A 16,287-nucleotide genomic window follows, 5' to 3' on the forward strand; every position below is an offset into this window, starting at 1 on the left:
GCTATTCTAGGCTGTATCAACAGGAAATTGATAAGGGAAGTGATAGTCTTGCTCTTTTCTGCCCTGGTCAGATCCCACCTGGAGTCCTGTGTCCAACCCCTGCAATGCAGGACTCTCAACTAAAGCACACAAAACCCTCAAGCTGTTTTTCAAGGCAGACTCCAGACCCTTGCTGGAAGTGTCCTTAGGTCTCTCTTCAGTACATAGGGAAAGCGCCATGGAGCACACCTAGAGGTGGTCCATGACATCTGCAAGAAAGTAAAATTGGTTAATCAAATGGTGGTAGACTTAGATCTACACACACTGGACTGGTAGCATCCTGACAAGATTAAGAAACATAGTATATTTGGGCAGCTCTGAAGTTCTTCTGCATGTGCACTGGGGTATTAAGATAGCTCAGATCAGGTTTGCCAAACCTGGTGCCCTCCAATGTTTTGGACTATAACTCCCATAATTCCCAACTGTTGGCTAGCAGGGGTAGATGGGAGTTATACCCTAAAACTTCTGGAGGGCATGGGATTACAGAAGGCAGGTTTGGATTGATAACCAATGCTAAGCTCTTAAACTCAAAATTTAATATAGAACACTAATGTTTCAGTGACTTCTAGCATCTCCTAGATGTAATCCATCATTTAAAGAAGCCCCTCTGATGTTGGTACAAACCCCTTCAAGTACAGGACATGTCTTGCAAGATCACATTCACTAATGGCTATCTTCATAGCCTCTGTCCTAAATTAAACTCCGGTGCAGAGATGCTTGATACATTCCTCTGATCAGCGCTAAATATTAAAAGGTAAGAAAATGCAAAATTCAGAGTTTCAAGAAATTGTGTTTCTAAGACCTTACAATACAGGCTGATTTTGATTCAGCAGATCAAAAACCACAATTCTCAAATAGACTTGAGAAATCTCTTGGCTACATAACTTAGTAAATGTATTTTGCATTATACCATCTGCAACTTCTCTCGTCTCCCTGATATTTTAAGTTTCTTAGAGGTGTGTGCAATACTGGAATGCTCTTTGCTTTCTGAAAACTCCAGAATACAAGAGTCATCTTGCTGTGAAAAATATGACCAGAGGTTCTGTTCACAATGCAAAATCTTTCTATTCCTTATGGAGTGATGCACAAGTATTTTACACTACTATCTGGTCCACTGGAGAACACACACTTTCCCAAAGTGTCAAAATCTTATGTGTTGACGGCAGCAGGAAATTTATGGTCCTACACAGATACAGAGATGCCATGCAGAGCTGAGGCAAAGTAGAAATTATACTTTTCTGGGGAGAAAAATGATACCATATGACACCTAGAAGCATTTATTTTATGCAACAAACTTAAATATGATCATGTGTACATTAAAAGTGTACACTGTATGCTGAACAATGCCAGGAAAAAAATCAATATTGATGCAAGTCTTCTAAAATCAAACATTAAAAATGAGCTTGGACAGGAGGACAAAAACGTAAAACAGACTTACTTTCAATCAGCACAATGCTTAAAATTGAGAGCAATCCTAAACATTTCCAACGTTCCTTACAAAGCTGCCAAAGGTCCAACTATTTTTAAAAATTGATACTTTACATCAATAATAAAAATCTGGTGACAAACATTATAAAATCAAATGCTGGGCTGCCTTTACTCCATTAAATTTAGAATATTCCAACAGAACCACAGGAGTAAACCCACTTGAAAGTGATGTTTTTTATAAAACAACCAACAATATGTACATTTATTGCAAATTATATTAAACTAAAATGGAGAGGGAAATTAAAAAAAGATGAAATGTCTACTTGCAAATCAATCAAGTTGATTAGTCTCCCACTCAGTTAAAAAGTCAGAAAGCAACATGTATAAAAATTGTCACTATGTGACTTTTCATAGCAGGAACCAAAATCTGTACATCTTATTTAGCTGGAAAGAATTATACATAAGAGTCTCCAAAAGGAAAGCAGATGAGAATTCAGGTATTTTCCTTGTGTCTTGGATTAAAATTCTTTCAGTTAGCTTCTATTTTTTTCTTGCAAAAAGGGTGGGCAATACCTGATTCTAGGTCTGAATTTTTTAAAACATTGCTGTAAGGATCTCACTCTGACTTTCTTTTAAAAAATGCAGCATGAAAATTTATGGAGTAAAACACTTTTAACTCCAGATATGCAGAAACTGGAATCAAGTGTTAAGCAATTTGCTTAATTATTGACTTTTCATAAAAAAAGTCTCTGGGAAAATAAGTACAGATGCTTTTAGCCTCTCTCAAGAGTTTCAGCAGATTAATGTCATCTGAAAGGGAAGCAGATTTTCCTTCTGTTTTCAGAGCTGAAAGCTGTATGATCTGAGTATTTTCAGTTCCTTATACAGGAAGTTTCTTGGTTTTTGCAGAAGCTTGGAGCATGCCTTCATTTGGCCCTCCTTTTCCTCCCCTCGCAACGAAGTTTTCTTTTTACCTTGAAGAGAAAGGGGGGGGGGAGTTTAGAAAATGAAACTTATTGGGAAAACGTTCAAGAGCGAAGTGAACTTTTCCCTCTGAAGTGCACCTTTGAATTCTTTAAAAAAAATCTAATTCTTAAATTTCTTAATTTTTTATTTTTATTAAATTTATATCCCATCTTTCTTCCATCATGGAACCAAACATACATGGGTACATGGTTTACAGTCATCTAGCCTATGCACACTTACCTGAAAGTAAGCACCATTGAACACATTACTTGAATATTTATGTCTAGGATTGCACCCTCACTTGTGTTTGTATCCACATCATCTTTTATGTAGGTGATAAAGGTCAGATCGAAATTCCACTGAAGACAATAATTTGGATTTATAGGAGGCTGATAATCTTTTTATGAATTAATTGGGGGGGGGAGACATTACTTTAAAGCAACAACATTTTATTCCACTGCAATAATGTAAAGAGCATCATAAAGATGCTCTAGCATTTGTCTAGAAAAGCTCAGCAATTGAAACTCTTGTCAAAGGAAGGAAGGAAGGTGGGAGGAATGACAGGAATATAGCAGTTTCACGTCCTCACAGTTTATCGACTTTCATTACCTAACTTCCACTAAATTTTTAACATGCAGAAGTACTGTGTGATCTTCTACATCCATGTCAGCAACATTTCTACAAGGACTGACCAGCACCACCTCCTCCCAGCACCCATAATTATACAAACATAGCCCCATAGCCCTGTATAATCTGCCTGCTGCACCTTCAGGAAGCCTCTCTCTGTTAGTTCTGTCTCCTCAGTGTCTTCCTGGCTGCCTGTATCCTCAGTGTCACAAAGCTTAAAAAGATCCATTTCACTTGGAGAATATCCAGGACTTGATTCTATCTCCAACACTGACTCTCCATCACTTCCCAGCACCTTGCTTCTGAAAAACGTTAGAATGGGAATATCATTTGGGAGTAAAAGTCTAGCTAAAGCAAACTAGGGAGTTGCACTTCTGTCCTTTGAGCTGAGACAAAATGAGCTCTGCTTTTCTGAGTTTAAGTCAATTTTTGTTAGCATGAGATTTCTCTTAACCTTCTTTGAAAGGGCAAGCGGTCTACATAAGGAATAACAATGGACTTTATTGATGTGTATGAATGGTTTCTATACCGTTTTAGACAATTATCAGCTATATTGGAACAATATATGCTATTAAATACAGCCAACACCTGATTTGCACGGGGTTGCATTCCTGGCCCTCGAGCACACATTACTCCCCCTTTTCTGGCCACTTCTGGGTTGTGGCGATGCACATGTGCATGATCATGCATCCATTGAACAAGCGTAAAATGGCCATTGCCTGTATACTTCAGTTGGTTTTAACAATGCCAGAGATTCAGTCTTTTTAGCACCAGTATATAAATCTAAAAGGATGTCTAATCAAATTCCTTACAGAAAAGAATATCTCCTCTGTTTTCGATAAGATCTCAAAGATCTAATTTAGGCATGTCCAAGGACAGGCCTTCCCAATTTGTGACCCAACAAGCTCAAGACAGTCTAGTAGTCATGTACGACATTGATTGGCCATAAATTGGTGGTGGGATCACAAGTTGGGCAGGCCTACCCAAGAGCCTGCATATATTTGGTACAATTTTTGAGCACCAGATCCGTATGCCACCTCATTAGTTGCTTCTGAAACTCCTCCCAGTCTAAGAAATAGGCTGTGCAGCCAGCCATTATTTGTGGCCACCAACCCTGACCATGTCCCCGGGAATCTTCTAACATATGCAGAGGATGGGTGAGGGGAGAAGGTAGAATCAGGACTTAATACTACCTCCACAGATACAACTGTGAGAGATTCAGGCTGCTCCTGGCTATGTGAGGAAGCTGGTCCCTCTCATTTGGTGTTGGACATCCAGTAACTGCCTTTATGAGCCCTTGAAGGGGGCTGAAATTTTAGAAACAAGCCCTCATGGCTCGGGCAACAAAGTAAACTCATTGGACATTGTTCAAAAGGCTAAGGATTCCTGGGCAGGCTTCTTTCATGCTGATGTTGATGCTTTTGACCAGGGGAATGGTCAGCAGCCAATAGCAAACACCACCCGAGGAAGACCATATATGAATTAAGTAGGTAGCGTATATTCCGGCGTGTAAGATGACTGGGCATATAAGACGACCCCCAACTTTCCCAGTTAAAATATAGTGTTTGGGATATACTCGCCGTATAAGAAATACGACCCGGCGTATAAGATGACCCCCGACTTTTGAGAAGATTTTCCTGGGTTAAAAAGTAGTCTTATACGCAGGAATATACAGTATCTCTACTCCTAATTCACCAGGTCAACAGCTAGTTTTTTAAACAATTTTATAATTGACCACAGGTTGAAGAACCACTAAGACTGGTTAGGGACCCACAAATTCTCACTGGGCACCATGCTTGTCAACTATCTCGACCAGCCCCTCAAGTCTTCCAGTGTGTGCAGAGACCTTGGGGATGCCACAGTTCTGATAACACCACATTGCCTTGTCACGATCCGTGATCCCAGTGAAAACTATCTCTAACACAAATCCTAGCCCCACACCACTTCTAGAAGTCCCAATCCTACCCTGCTGTGCTGCCATTATCCCACAGCAACATGCACACACAGAGGGTAACAGGGAGGAAGTGAATAGACAAAATCAAGAGCAGCCAAGTTGCTCAGATGCTCTGGAAGAGCTCCTTGCTTCTGAATCTGATTTTCAAGACTGGGTCCAGGTTGCAGTATCTACTCCTCACTGCACACTTGAGGAACTGCAGGCAGAAAATAGATGAGCCAAAGTGCTAAAGCGCTCTGGAGGAAGACAGAATTTCTTTCTTATGCCCAAAGAGACATTTCTTCCTCAAAGTTCTTTACCCTGGAGATTGGTGGTATTATCCCTAGTGATGGGATTTCTGAAACCATTTACACTGGCTTTCCCCACTGATTCGGATGTGAACCAAGCCACAGGCAAAAGACTAACAAACACTCCAACTATGAACAACTTTCTCCCATCATGTACTTCAGCTGCTTACTCTGATATGTCTGTGCCTTGCCTTGTGCTAAGTAAACAACAGCCGAGATGCATAATACATAAGAAGAAAAAATTACCAAAGCCAATTTTGCTGTTTACACATGGATGGGGATGTCAATGATTTTTTTTACCTGCCTCTCAACTTGTGTTGAAGAAAGCCATCAAGCTGCATAACGGCAGGTGAGTACATAGGGGACTAGAGTGCACCTTTAGGGTGCCAGTTGCCCATTCCTTTTTTTTTAAAAAAAATGTGTGTTTCGATTTTTCTTATAAAGCATACAGGATAAAAATAACAATACCTAACATTAGGGAAAGCCAACCAACTGATTCTGCCAATAAGGGAAATAATCGTTCATCTGTAGTAATATTACAGAATGTCTCTGTTTGATTTGTACTATTCAGCCCAGAGTTCCTGACCACAGCTGGCCATGTGTATCCGGAGGACTAGTTGCAAAAAAGCAATACCATGTTTCATGAAATCTATCCACCTCAGGGTTACCGTATTCCTAAACGAGAACAATCTAGGGTTTTTCCATTAGTGCCCACTTTCAAATTTCTTGATCCCAGCAGCAGTTGCCTACTCTTAACAAGAAGAGACAGAAACAGCTCAAAAGGTTGACTGTCTGGATTCTGGCAACATCAGATCTCCAAGAGCTGGTCACTCGGTCTACTTATCAGCAGCCACTGCTGCTCTGAATATTCCATTTCAGCTGGCTTTTTTAAATGGAGAGACTTTTGCAAAGTGGCCTTCCACACTCCTTGACCCTGATGTTCATCTGCATTTGCATGGGGGAGATCTTTTGAGGGATGTCTTTTTTACATGCACACATATCTCTGTGTGAAAGAAAACCTGTGTTATGTAAATGAACTAGCTGCATTTTTTGCAAACTATTGCTCAGCAATTGGATTTTGTGTGTGGTGGGGGAGGACCAGGATGGCAAAAGGCTAAGTAAAGAGGAATTAAAGGGCAGAAATAAACAAGAGACATGACGAGAAAGGAAAGAGTGCGGGGAGCAGTGTGCTGGAAAGTGCAAAAGAAGTTCCATGGAGATGGTTAGGATTTACTGTGATATCACTTGGCATTTCTGGCAAATTATAGCCAATTCAGGACAACGTCCCAGAGAAAGAAAGCAGTATATTTGTGTTTACCTTTGTAGATCAATCTGTCTCTGTGCAGGTACTGCTTTTTTCGGTGCATCTTGCTGTTTTGGTGCTTTGGCATTGCTTGCCTCTAAACTCCCTGGACCTTCCTGGCTGGGTGCTGCCCTTTTCCGCCCCCTACCAGACGGTTTACTTGTTTCAGCATTTTTTGCCATGGTGCCCTGAGATTCAGACTTGGGAGGACGCCCTCTCCTTGGTTTGGGAGGGGCAGGCTGGCCCGATTCATCTGTGTTTTTTTCTTCTGACTTTTGATGAATATTTTCTGCTCCAGCGGCTGTTGCAGTTCTTTTCTTCCCACGCTCAGTACTAACATTTCCTTGAGCTGCCTGATCAGAGTTTATCTCCTAGAGGGGGGGGAAAGGCTTAGTTTGTTGTCAACTGAATCCCTGACAGTTATATCTGCTTCAAAACCTTGCAAGCATTTTAGAAAGAAGTTTCTAAGGGCAGCTACAGCAATAACCTTTCAAGTACCACAAAATAATCAGTCCAAGGGGACATACTGTTGCAATAGGGAATTCTCATTCCCAAAAATGTAAAGCAGCATTTGGGAAACTCGTTATAGAAATACAACAAGCTTTGAAGTATTTCTCAATGTTGTGTCTACTGGCTTAGGTTTTCTACTTAAATTAAAATCAAACTTAAAACATTATGGGCATGAAACAAACTATCAGATGACTGCATGACAAGTCCTTGCATAATATTATTTAATGTGCTTTAAAAGTTCTCTCTGTACCGTACTCAAGAGCAGCTCAACTGGAGCCAAAACATATACAACAACATTAAAGCAGGATATTTGAATAAATAAGGAAAATCTTGCTATCAACTGCTAAGCTGACTTCTTCCGACTTGTTGGGAAACTGTTGACGTTATCAATTTGGGATGTGTTTTCATGGAATAGCGAATAAAATGCAGCAGTTATATTAAAATGTTAGCCACCAATTCCTGGGTACAATTTTTAATCGGATTACCTAAAAGTAGAACGTGCTTAACATTTTTTCAACCATACCTTGTTCTTTACAGGTTCTATTTTTGCTGGAGTGACAGAAATAATTCTCACTGGATTTTCATCATTTTCACTGACACCAGTTTCTGATATGTCTGAGCTCTGCTCTCTGTTGGAAGAATTTTAAAAATCAATGTAAATTTGGTTTTCTGTTAAATTATGGAAGGGAAAGAAATCTATTTCCCTTCTTTAAGCCTAACTGGTAAAAGAACTGATCAAGAAGGTAAAAGAACTGATCAAGATTTATTGTAAACTTGTTAACGCTAATGCAAAGGTTTTAATATGCCCCTGCCTATGCTGGATTGTGATCCTGCATTAACTTTTAAAATTCATTATCTTCTTAACTACAGCAATCTCCAGGGCTGAAAGTGGAAGATGTTATTTAAAAAACCATGCATTTTAAATAAATTCTACCCTGAAATACTTAATTTCAATGTTAATCCTAATATTTAAACCTCCACGTGAACATAGATATGCACTCAATCTGTTCTGTTGTTTGAGATTCAGTTTTTACACCTTAATAACTGCTGATATATACTATTATTGTTCTGTATATTTTGGGTCTATGGACCACAATAAAGCTGTGTGTGTGAGTAAAAGAGTTAACAATTTGAGAAAAATGTGCAACTAGCAATGTGAACTTCATCCAAACCTCATTAGATATAATACTGTGACTACTTAAAACATTGTAACAGGTAATACAATTGAAAGCAAATGGTGAGACCAAATATATAAATGTTCGTTTCAAAATTCAGAATGGAGGTGAAGAAGTGATTGGTAGACTTAGTTCATTAAAGGACTAGGAATTCTAAGAATTTGATGTATAGATGGTATTTAACGCCAGTGAAACTTGCTAAGATTTACCACAAACAGGACAATAAGTGTTGGAAATGCCAAAAAGCAGAGGGAACATTCTATCACATGTGGTGGACCTGTCCACTAGTCAAGGATTTCTGGGAAAAGATTTATAACGAGTTGAAGAGAGTGTTCATGAACACATTTATTAAAAAACCAGAATCCTTTCTACTGGGCATGGTAGGAAAAGAAATACCTTTAAAGGATGTGAATTTGTTTTTGTATGCCACAACAGCTGCTAGAATATTACCGGTAATAGCAATGTACTGGAAAACACCAAAAATGCCTACAGTGGAAGAATGGCAAATGAAGATGATAGACTACATGGAGCTTGCTGATCTGACCGGAAGACTACGCAACCGGGGAGAAGAGAAGATGGAGGAAGAGTGGAAGAAATTTCGAATCTATTACGAAAAATATTGTAAAATTGATATTTGAAGAGTAATTTAAGCAAATATGGATGCTGCAGGTTAATGACTTAGAAATTTTTGCTTTGGAAATTTAGAGTGATAAACGGACTTTAATAGTAAAATACAAGGGAAATTGAAAAATGTATACAGGGAAAGAAAATAGGATTAGAATCTGTGAGGTTTGATATACAATGAACCGATAGAGGGGGACCTCGAGGAGGTCCATTATAGATAAGATAGAAAATTTGAAATATGATTAGTGGTTTTTTCTTTCTTTTTTTGTTTTTTCTTTTCTTTTTTCTGTGTCGTTTTTGATGTTGTGATTTTTTCTTTTTTTGTATTTTTCTGTATTTAAATTTTGAAAATTTTAATAAAAATGAATTAAAAAAAAAAGGAATTCTAAGAATTTGGTATTCCTTTATGACACTGAAAAGTTTGCAAACTCTGAATTTTAGAAAAATAAAATACATAAAGTGAAAAATAGCAATTTTCCACATAATTAAGAAGTAAAGTACAATCCTATATTGAGAGAATCCTTTAACATAATATGTTTTTAAAATCTGAATTATATTGCTGACCTTGATCTGTTTCCTACAGGAGAGCTCAGTTCAGAGTTTACGCTATTATTGCTTCCAGTTTCTGATCCTGCGCTTCGGATATATGGTCTCCTTCCAGTTGCAGATAAAGGTTTATTTACAGCACCTAATACACCAGTTGGTTTGGGCTAAAATGAGCAAGAGCAGGCTTATTTAATACGTTTGAAATACATGCAAACACACAATTCACAATGTATCATCTTTTTTTATAAAAAAAATCTGTACAATATAAAAAATGGCCCCTTGCATTTTGGTCTATAAGACATATTAATTGGATAAAATTAAATAGCTGCAGCTACAACTAGCCCAGCTCCATGGTTATAGTGAAAGGCTTCATTTTCCCCACAACCTCAAGTTCACCGCATGCCTAAATTATTGAGGTGCAAATTGTCTCAGGATTAATGTACTCAGAGATTCAGCAGAAAGTATACTTTTTAAAACCCTGTAGAATGAGAATCCCAAAGTCACAGCCCATAATCAATACAAAATCCTTACACCCTTTACATAAAAATAAAAGTTCTTGTTTTATCTTAGTGAAGCTGACCCACAACCGACAAATTAGGTCTGAAATCAAAGGGGCTAAGATGCTTTAGGTGAACCTGTAAGTAATTTAACAGTGTTGTCCTCTGCACTCTGAAAAAAGGTCCTACAGAATTCAATGGGATTTATGCTCAAATAAATACAGCCTAAATGGGTTGCACTGAAAGGGTTCATTGTTTATACGACGTGTCAAATAAAAAAAATAGAAACACTACCTTTCCGGTTAAGAGAAGAACTCTCATCTCTTCCGAAATATAATTCCTTTCATTGCAAAAATCCTTTGGGGGGGGAGAGAGAAAAAGAGAAGTTATTTAGTATTTTCAGGATAAATTATGTAATTTGACAAGTAGTAGAGAGATTCTGAAATGCTTTCCAGTTTTCAAGAACGAGCGCTTCTAAATCAGAGGTGAGGAATGTTTGGTCCTCCAAATGATGCTGAGCGACAATTCTCATCATCCAGGCCACTGACCATGTTGGCTGGGGCTGATGGACATTGGAGTCCTAACATCTGGTGGACCAAATGTTTCCTACCCTTATTCTAAATAGCTCGTCCCCCAAGTAAACTTTGTTCATAAAACAGGCCCGCGACCCAAGAAGTGTGAGACTTGTTTTATGAGCCCAGGGTCCTGGTGGGGTTACACAGTGAATTGCTTTTCAAGCAGAGGAGCATTTAGAGGCCTTTTCCACTATGTTTCAACAGAGGGGGGGAAATCTGTTTTGTCCAGCAGGGTTTTGTTTTGTCATTTAAGTTAAAACTGGAATCTTGGAAAGAAAATTATCTGCAGAACCTCTGTTTTGTATTGTTATTCTATGGAACGTTTTGGGAAGATATTCAATGGTCACACTCAGAGCAGACTCACTAAAATAAAGGGATTCAATGGGTCTATCCCAAGTATGATTAAAATTGGATAAACCTTGCTGCTAGCCACCCTGAGGTGCATGTAATCACTATAATGACAGGATCTAAACTCTTCTATAAAAGCTAAAGCAGAAAACAGGGCAGTGAGCTCAGTGTTCAACAGTGGCTTACTAATGCAAGGTCCTAAAGCATATTTAAGGAATATGCACTAAGCTAAACAGAATAAACTTTTGTCCCATTATGAGAGTGCTATTGAAAGTACTACTGATTTTGCAAATTATAGACATCTGTAGATTTAATTTCTTTAGCTTGGCACTTTCACTATAATCTAGTAATGGCAGATTCAATATTGCTAAATGTCCAAAGAATATGGCCACAAAGAAGTTTTAAGAGCAATTTTGTTTCATTGGAGAGGAAGAGAACATGGCAATAGTTAGATAATTATCTAAATAGGTAATTTAGAAAATACAACCAAGAACAAAGTTCCCATATTTGAAGGTATGCTTAAGTAGAAGAGAACACAAAAAGATTTGTTTGTTCTATAAAATTACCTTTTCAGGTTGTGTAAAAAATTTGGTTGGCAATACAGGATCCTTTGGAGACTCTGCATTACATAAAGCACTTTTGCTGTTGATTACACACAGGGCCACATCACATACAGTATAGAGTTTCTGTGGGAGGGGGGAATTGTAAAAGGACTTTAGAAATCACTTTACAACTTAAAACAAACATAACTATGACATAGGAATCAGTATGCTAATTACATTAGATTTATTTTATGCTTTTTTTTAAAAAAAAAGGGATTCACCATATATTTTATTTCCCACTGCATATCCTGCCTAATTTTCTACACTATACTTTTGAAAAAAATGAAGGCTTTTTTCTAAATTTTACAAACACATAGGACTAAGGTTTAAGAAGCTTGCTGTAACAGCCAGTCCTACTCAGAGCAGAGCTACTGAAATTGAAGAATATGATGAAGAGGTTAGTTGAATACAATTCTTAGCTTCTTATTGTTTCAATAAACTACCCCCCCCCACGGTAAGAGGAAAAGTAAGAACTACAGAGACTGACATGGTTTTTTTTTAAAGGCTATAACATAAATTGATTACAGCTAGTTATATTTGAGAAATGTGATTTCTGTGATCCAATCCACACCTCATGAACTAATGTGCAGATCAGCACATAATTATCCTTTGTATTTTGCACTTCTCCAAATTCTGTGACAGCTCTTTGCTCAAAATACCCCTACCAAAATATATTAACAATGAGTATTTCAGGTAATATATGCTTACAAATGAGTACATAAAGATGAAATTGTATTTTCTAAGAATGTAATGAAATCTATGTGTAAATATGAATTTTTCGTGTTGATTTTCAGATAAACATGGAAGTGGGACAGGACGGACTTATGAATAAACATATGCAACATTGATGTAGTCTGGTTTAGACTTGATCTGTCCATATTTAATTACAGCTAGCAGAACTTGGTGTGGTGTGGGGCAAGGATCCACCCAACAGTCCAAATGGTGACTGATACCACCACTCAACCCACATGCTGAAAGAACACTGGAGAGGGTAGCAGGAATCTCAAGCCAAAATGGCATGGAATTGATATTCTGGGCTGTTCTTGTCATCTGAGCATGAAATACAGAACTCTACAATAAACCACACATATCAGGGAGGTAACACCACTCCCTAACAATGCCTCCCTTTATGGCCTACCATATGAGCAGGTTAGAGGGGAAAAGTCACTCCTCTCGTTTGATCCCAGATTTGGCCCATAACATTAGCCAATGTAGCTGATTTAGCACACTGCTGCCATATGAAGTGGGGCAGGAGAGAACTCTTATTTGTGCCAAGTGCTCAGAGAAGGGCCCCAAGTAAGAGGAGATCCAGCGCTTCCCCTTCTGTGGGAATTTTGTGGTGGTTGGCTTTTTTTGCGATCACAAAACAAACGTGGCAAAGGAGGAAGAACAGGAGGAGGAGGAGGAAACAAAGGAAACAAAACAAGATTTTGCTTGCTTGATGACAACTACATTCTGCTTAACTTTTTCATTCTGTAAAGATGAGATTGCTAACACAAAATGCTTACAACTAAATTTCTCTCTGGATAGAAATGAGATTCTGGCTTAGTGCTTGCTCTGAAGCATTCTGTCCATCTTGTTCAAAAAATGACTTCAAAACCAATCTCTTTCCACCACATTTCTTACTTCATTGGCTTTTGGCTCATCTGGAGACTGTCCATCCCGCGTAAGTCTGATACTTTCTGTCATCTTTTTCATGAAGGCATGACTGTTGTTTTCGTTTTTTGTCATTAAGACTTCCAGCATGAACCAAAGGCACCTAATGAAATCAAAACACCCAAATGCTATGAGTTGCATGTAACACCACTAACAACATTCCCTAGAAAGAAAGCATACTTGAGTCTGAAAACACCTCCCTTCCAGCTCGAAATGTTATGTCCCAGTATCCCACAAGGCATGATTTTAACAATACAATAAACTAGAAATTTAACCATCCCTACCCACCCGAATTAGGGCACCCAAAGGAGGGAATTGCAAGCCACAGGAAGCAGTCCTTAGAAGTTCTACAAAGCTAGGAGAAGGAATGCGGAGGGGTGGGGTGGTGGTGGTTTGAAGCTTTGGAAAATATGGCCTGGAAGCTTAGTAAGTAGAATCCTCTCAAATTTGCAGAGCCTGGTAATTTGAAAACCAACCCACCCTGCCCCCAAATAAACAACAACGAATATCCAAAAAGGGTAGCTATCATGGAAACCAGTCTCCGTCCAGCAAAAACAGTGTGCTCAAGCCTGCTGTCATATAACTTTTCAGGTGCTAACATTTTCTTCAGAACGTATTGAGGACACATGATGCGGTTCTATCTACTGTGGAAAACAGGCAGATCTGGTCCAGTAAGCTGCCTGGATGGCAGTCTGCCTTTGAATAATATCTAAACAACATTCTGAGCAACTTAGAGGAGTAGCATATATGAATTTAACAAAATGCACTGTGTGAACACCAAAATGAATATTCTTAAGAGTTCCCGATGAGATCCTAAATTCGTGTTGTGAACTGCCCTATGACTGCCCTATGAACATAGCTGCCAAGTTATCCCTTTTTTAAAGGGATTTTCCCTTATGCTGAATAGGCTTCCTCGCGAGAAAAGGGAAAACTTGGCAGCTATGCCTATGAACATGCCCTACGCATGAAGGGTGATATACAAAGTTTACAGTAAAAAATGGGCATTAATCTCTTTGTTAGAACTGCGAAATGAAAGTTTGGGGGCTGTATCTATCCAACATCTAAATTAGCATTTTTCAAATATCCAATACAGAATGACACATACTCTTTGATATCACGAAGCTGATCAACATCTTGAGGTTTTGTAAAATCTGGATCATGTGCCAGCAGGTGAATCATGTATGGTACCACATATTCAGGCAGCAGGGATAGCAGCTTTTCTGGAATAACATAATATAAATATGTTCTAAGCATAATGTAAAGACACATAGTCAACACCAGAGATTTTTCTATTTTGCTATTATGCAAGTAAGCAATATAGCTCAAACATAATTTACAAAAATATTGTGAAGCTAATTCAATTATGTGATTATTGGAAGATTTAAGGAATGACCTCTCAGAGCATATATGAACACAACTACTGTATTCTTCAACCACAACCCAAAAATAAATTTGAAATAAAAATGCCACAAGCAAATTTACTAACCATTGGCCATGGGATTCTGTTTAATGTACTCTCGCCGTATACTTATATTTTTAAGTAAGCACTGTCTTGCATGTGCTCTCCTTTCTTTTACGGGGTCTTTGGCACACAATGCAAATATTGCCATGTACTCCAATGGGAGCAGTAATTTTACCAGTGCTTTATGCAGCTTCTGAGCAAATATCTGCCTCACCTGGTAACATTCATCCTGCAAGAGAGGGGGGGGGGGGAAACGGAACAAGTGCAACTGAGCAACTAAGCAAACCATATGGGTGTCAAAAGAAACAATTCTGTGAAACAGTAAAATATGCTTGCAGACAGTGCAGTATCTGCAAAGTTTAAGGCAGAGCTTTCCAAACTTTTCATGTTGGTGATACACTTTTTAGACATGCCTCATTTCGCAACATAGTAATTCCGTTTTACTAGCAGGGAGTGTTCACGTGACACACTGCAGCCGATGTGTCACGACACACATTTTGGAAAGCTCTGGTTTAAGGAAAGAAATACAGGTAATCTTAGACTAAACAGTAGCTTTATGATAGGGAATGTGCCCTACCTTAATTAACTGTTCCTCTCACAGCTCTTCAAAGACAATTACTTACGTTAATGACTAATGCACAGAGTTGGAATTGCTCTGGGGTAATAATTTCGTGATAACAGGGCTCCTGTGCAAGCTTCATTATGGCACTGCCAGCAGCCAGACGTAGACGGGACATATCAGATTTGCTGCATACAAGAGAAGACAATCATCCCTGTCTCTCAGAAGACAACCTTGTGTCTAAAGACGCATGAGCAGTATGAAACTTTCACAGAAATGTCATGACTTCTAGCTAAGTAACTGACTTCCTTGTCACCATGCATGTAAACATTACCATGAAAATTTTACACACACTGCAATATAGATGAGAAAACTCAACCTAAAACATACTGTGAGCTGCAGCTGCCCACAAAAAAATAAATAAGTATATATATAAATAAATAAAGGACCTACCCATGCGATCCTGACACAAAACCCCTGCACATACACTATGCAATAGAACCAAAGATCATTACCCCCCCCCCCCAGCTCTCTCTCTTCCCCCAACTGCACAATGCATAGGACAAGTGACTCATCCAGAATGTAAACGAAATGTGAAAAATACTTCATGAATTTAAAGTGGAAACACTATATGTACTTTTCTTTGTTTATTTATCTGTCTGTAACACTAGAAAATGTTAATAAAAACTAATAATAATAATAATAATAATAATAATAATAATAATAATAATAATAATAATGTTTTGTGTCCACTCTTTCAGATCTAATAAGGGAAAGAACAATTGGTCTTACCTGAAGAGTAGATTTATAAGGTGGACAATGAAGACACTGCAATCCTCCCTGCTGTGGTCTGCAGTTGTGCTAATTTCAGACTGCCGCCAAGGCTTTATTTAAGGGTTCCCTTTGTTCCTCTGTTTAAGGGGTTACATTATTTATTTGGGGGGCATGTCATCAGCCAGGGGAGGTAGGCAGGTTTGCTCAGATTTCTTTTCTAGGTATGTGCATTGATTATTGCTGTGCTGCTTGGTGAGTCTGAAAAACTAATTTAAGCATGCCAACCACAATTCTGTGCTCCTGCCTCCATCACGTGATGAGGGAATTACCCAATCCAGTGGCTTCATCATCCACC

At 38.5% G+C, this 16,287-nt stretch overlaps 1 protein-coding gene across 1 annotated transcript in view; it reads right to left on the minus strand.

Annotated features, from left to right (window-relative positions):
- Positions 1-1,300: 1,300 nt before the first annotated feature.
- Positions 1,301-16,287, minus strand: part of PDS5A (PDS5 cohesin associated factor A) — a 63,399-nt gene continuing 48,412 nt past the window's right edge. The window contains 12 exon segments of the mRNA XM_035111916.3: positions 1,301-2,404; positions 2,406-2,441; positions 3,200-3,362; positions 6,620-6,975; positions 7,638-7,743; positions 9,478-9,623; positions 10,251-10,313; positions 11,446-11,565; positions 13,108-13,240; positions 14,243-14,357; positions 14,624-14,828; positions 15,223-15,346. Of these exon segments, the coding sequence (XP_034967807.2) occupies positions 2,348-2,404; positions 2,406-2,441; positions 3,200-3,362; positions 6,620-6,975; positions 7,638-7,743; positions 9,478-9,623; positions 10,251-10,313; positions 11,446-11,565; positions 13,108-13,240; positions 14,243-14,357; positions 14,624-14,828; positions 15,223-15,346 (1,624 nt within the window). The 3' untranslated portion in view covers positions 1,301-2,347.

This window comes from Zootoca vivipara, chromosome Z1 (genome assembly GCF_965207765.1).
Source record: "Zootoca vivipara chromosome Z1, rZooViv2.hap1.1, whole genome shotgun sequence".
NCBI classification, from domain to species: domain Eukaryota; kingdom Metazoa; phylum Chordata; class Lepidosauria; order Squamata; family Lacertidae; genus Zootoca; species Zootoca vivipara.